Source organism: Diceros bicornis, chromosome 4 (assembly GCF_020826845.1).
Source record: "Diceros bicornis minor isolate mBicDic1 chromosome 4, mDicBic1.mat.cur, whole genome shotgun sequence".
NCBI lineage: Eukaryota > Metazoa > Chordata > Mammalia > Perissodactyla > Rhinocerotidae > Diceros > Diceros bicornis.
In genome coordinates, this window is record NC_080743.1 from 56,619,393 (window position 1) to 56,620,689 (window position 1,297).

The 1,297-nt window shown below is 51.5% G+C and overlaps 1 protein-coding gene across 1 annotated transcript; it reads left to right on the top strand.

Annotated features, from left to right (window-relative positions):
• Positions 1-229: 229 nt before the first annotated feature.
• Positions 230-493, top strand: LOC131402730 (late cornified envelope protein 3D-like). The gene has a single exon (XM_058537306.1). The coding sequence runs from the start codon at positions 230-232 to the stop codon at positions 491-493; it is 264 nt and encodes an 87-aa protein (XP_058393289.1).
• Positions 494-1,297: the final 804 nt, after the last annotated feature.

Consider the following 1,297-nt stretch of genomic DNA (forward strand, 5'->3'; position numbering starts at 1 on the left):
GTTAAAAGATAGCATTGGTTTTGGAAGGAGGGTCAAGTGAGGGAAATGGCTTGCCAGGTCAACTTAACTTGAGATTGGTTTCCATTTTCTCCTGTAGATCACAACTCAGGAAGCAGCCAGTATCAGGAGCAAGGGCTTTATAAATCCACTCATAGAGGAGACACAGGCCTGGAGCCTTTGCACTGACCGTTTCCTTTAATCCATCCAGGCTCACTCACCTCCTGCCGAGATGTCCTGCCAGCAGAACCAGCAGCAGTGCCAGCCCCCTCCCAAGTGCCCCTCACCCAAGTGCCCCCCGAAGAGCCCAGCGCAGTGTTCCCCTCCAGCCTCCTCCGGCTGTGCTCCAAGCTCCGAGGGTGGCTGCTGCCTGAGCCACCACAGGCGCCGTAGGTCCCACCGATGCCGACGACGAAGCTCCAACTCCTGTGATAGGGGCAGTGGTCAGCAGTCCGGGGGCTCTGGATGTGGCCAGGGCTCTGGGAACTGTTGCTGACCTGGGCTCCGGATGCTGAGTCAAGCAATTTTAAAGGAAACAAGCATCTAAAGGGCCAAGGAAAAGCCTCAGCTTGATGCAGCCATCCTTGGACACCCTAATCTCCTTTTCTTGGGTTGAGCCACTGAAATGTTTACAGGGGAGGGGTGAGCTCTCCCCAGAAGGCCCCACACATGTATTTCCAAGGGCATGTGGGCTCCCCCTCCTCTGTACTTCTAATTTTATGACCTGTGTCTCACTATTTAGAGAAATAAAGTCTCTTCTCACACCACCTGCCTCTCACTTGTCCTTTGCTCCACCCAAAGCTGCTTAGTTGGCTCCCTCCCTCAGCTCCTGAAGTTCTGGCATGCCAACACCAAGGAATTATCCTGGCATGGGGCTGGAACATTAATGGGTCAGATTTTTCTTCACACAGAGGGGCCTTGTGGGTACTTTGAGGGTGGAAATGTAGGAGGAAGGGGGAGGTGTGGAGAGCAGTTGCTGAGAACACCCTCAACAAAAGACATGACTTTTCTTGTGTAATATGTGAGGAGGGGGGCTCTGACATCAGAATCCCCCATCTCTGTTGAGGGTGGTATAGAAGGTCAGAAATTGAGAAGAATGAGACCAAAGAGGATGGAGAGCATGGAGGTAGAAAGAAAGGTTGACTTGAGTCAACCTACAAATGATGAACTGTAGAGAGAGAGGTGAGCTGGAAAGTTGGTAAATTCTAAAGAAACTGGATTTGAGGGTTTTCCTGGAGAGAATGCTTGGGGCATTCAGCAAATGAGATGCTCTGGACTCAGAAAACTAGGGAAAAAGAGG